The sequence below is a fragment of the Agrilus planipennis genome, unplaced genomic scaffold (assembly GCF_000699045.2).
Source record: "Agrilus planipennis isolate EAB-ADULT unplaced genomic scaffold, Apla_2.0 scaffold73, whole genome shotgun sequence".
Taxonomy (NCBI): domain Eukaryota; kingdom Metazoa; phylum Arthropoda; class Insecta; order Coleoptera; family Buprestidae; genus Agrilus; species Agrilus planipennis.
Genome location: NW_020439682.1, coordinates 320,849 through 322,804, shown reverse-complemented (window position 1 = coordinate 322,804; position 1,956 = coordinate 320,849). Strand labels below are relative to the sequence as shown.

At 26.0% G+C, this 1,956-nt stretch overlaps 1 protein-coding gene across 1 annotated transcript in view; it reads right to left on the bottom strand.

Moving 5' to 3' along the window:
* Window positions 1–694: 694 nt before the first annotated feature.
* Window positions 695–1,956, bottom strand: part of LOC112905961 — a 2,199-nt gene continuing 937 nt past the window's right edge. The window contains exons 3-4 of the mRNA XM_025979433.1: window positions 1,782–1,954; window positions 695–973 (exon numbers count right to left, since the gene is read on the bottom strand). Of these exons, the coding sequence (XP_025835218.1) occupies window positions 1,805–1,954 (150 nt within the window). The 3' untranslated portion in view covers window positions 695–973; window positions 1,782–1,804. The remainder of the gene's footprint in view (window positions 974–1,781; window positions 1,955–1,956) is intronic.

Below are 1,956 nucleotides of genomic sequence, written 5' to 3'. Positions count from 1 at the left end.
GCATCTGAATAATCCTAATCAAAATAATTAGTATTGCAGATACAGTTACAGCACTTGAGAAAAAAATTGGAAGTAAAATTGGCTCAAATAAAACTAAAATATTTCAAACAGGTTGATATTAAAATTCTTCATCTTTTTTACCTTACTAGCTCTTAATCACGGTTAAAAAGTTAAAGAAAAATAGATAAATAAATACATATATTAAATGTAATATTATTAGCAAAAATATTACGCTTAAACATTTTTTTATATAATTTTGTAATTATTAATTTAAAAAGCTTCAAGTAAAAGTGTGCAAATTCTCAGAAGTATTTTATCACAACATTAAACATAGGTTTATTTATTCCAATCAGATATTTTTAAAAAATTCAAACCATATATGCACCACATGCAACTTTTATGCACACAATATGAAAATATTGATTAACAATTTTTTCTCTATTAAACTTTAACACGAAAACATGCAACAAAATCCCTTGCATATTAAATTTAATGACTTGCTAATATGTACTTTACATCAATTTTTATAATAAAACTGAATTTAATTTACCTATTTACAAACTTTTTTTTTAATTAATTGCATATGGTTATACAAACAATAAAAATTTAACAAATATCTAGTTATTCTTAAATATAAATTGTCTATTAAATGGATCAAATTGAAATAGGAAGTAAATAAAAACTTCTTTTACTTATTAATTACTAGGCAATATTACATAAAGGAAATATGATCAGTCACATCAAAATTTTTATCAGTGACAAATAAGTTAAATTAAAAAAAGTAAATTATTGGTTAAAGACAAACTTATTTTAACTTACCAATAACAAGAAACATAAGAGCAGTCTGCTTGTTTTGGAAACAGGTTAATCAATATTTTTTTCGAATTTTCGGATCCTTCCGAATTGCATCGGTGGATAATATGAGCACCTGATTCTGATGCCATACTATTTTCAAAGTCGATGTCGCAATTAACTGAAATTTAAATGATAAATAATTAAACGTCGAACATTATTTAATGAATAACGTTGTTGACAAACACTGCAGAACTGTGCTGCTGCTGATGTTGCTCCGTTCTGCTGCAATTAGCGCAAACACGCGCAACAGTTCAATTTTTTGACGGTTATAACCTTGACTAGTGTCATTAGGGCATTGCCCAACTTCAGCCACACTTTAAATACATTACAACAATCTCATAGACAAAGGTTTTTAAACAGGTTTTATAAGGCTATACATCCCCTACAGCCATGCATGTTTCCGTTTTTCCTGTTGATATACGAATTACCACTACTGGAACTTACTGATCCCCAAAAAATTAACAAACGGTTTCCAAAACAAAATATTTTACTTTTTAGTTATATTTCATAGAATTCGCCCATATTTATCTACTAAGTTAGCTTTGAAAATTAGGACTTTTTCAGTTATTTAAATATTTTATGTATTAATATCAAAGTTTCAAAGAAAATAATCTATTTTTTTACACTTTTCAATACAAAAACAAAAATTGCTTAATTGTGTGACAGGCAAGGATGCAATTGTGTTGTAGTAAAAATTAATATGTAACTGTAGTTGGGTTACACTATTGTTATAAAACTATATCAATAATTTCCATTAAAGTATTCATTAAATTAAAACTAGCTAAGAGAATTCTATAGGGATAATCTTGTAAGGTTGAAACTTAATTAATGTGAAAAATAAACAATAAAAATAATAATGAATTAATTTTTATGCTTAAAGAAATTGACTATATATTAATTGATATCAAAAATTAAAAATAACTTACCTGTAATTAAAAAACATTAACGCTCAAAATTTCTTGTGTCCAGATTCAACTAGTAAAGTTTCCACTTTAAAAATTGTAGAATCAGAAACATACGGTTGATGAGTCCACAATGCAGCATAAAACATAGCTTCATTAATATTTCTTGAATGTGCTATACTTTCCAAAACAAGTTGTT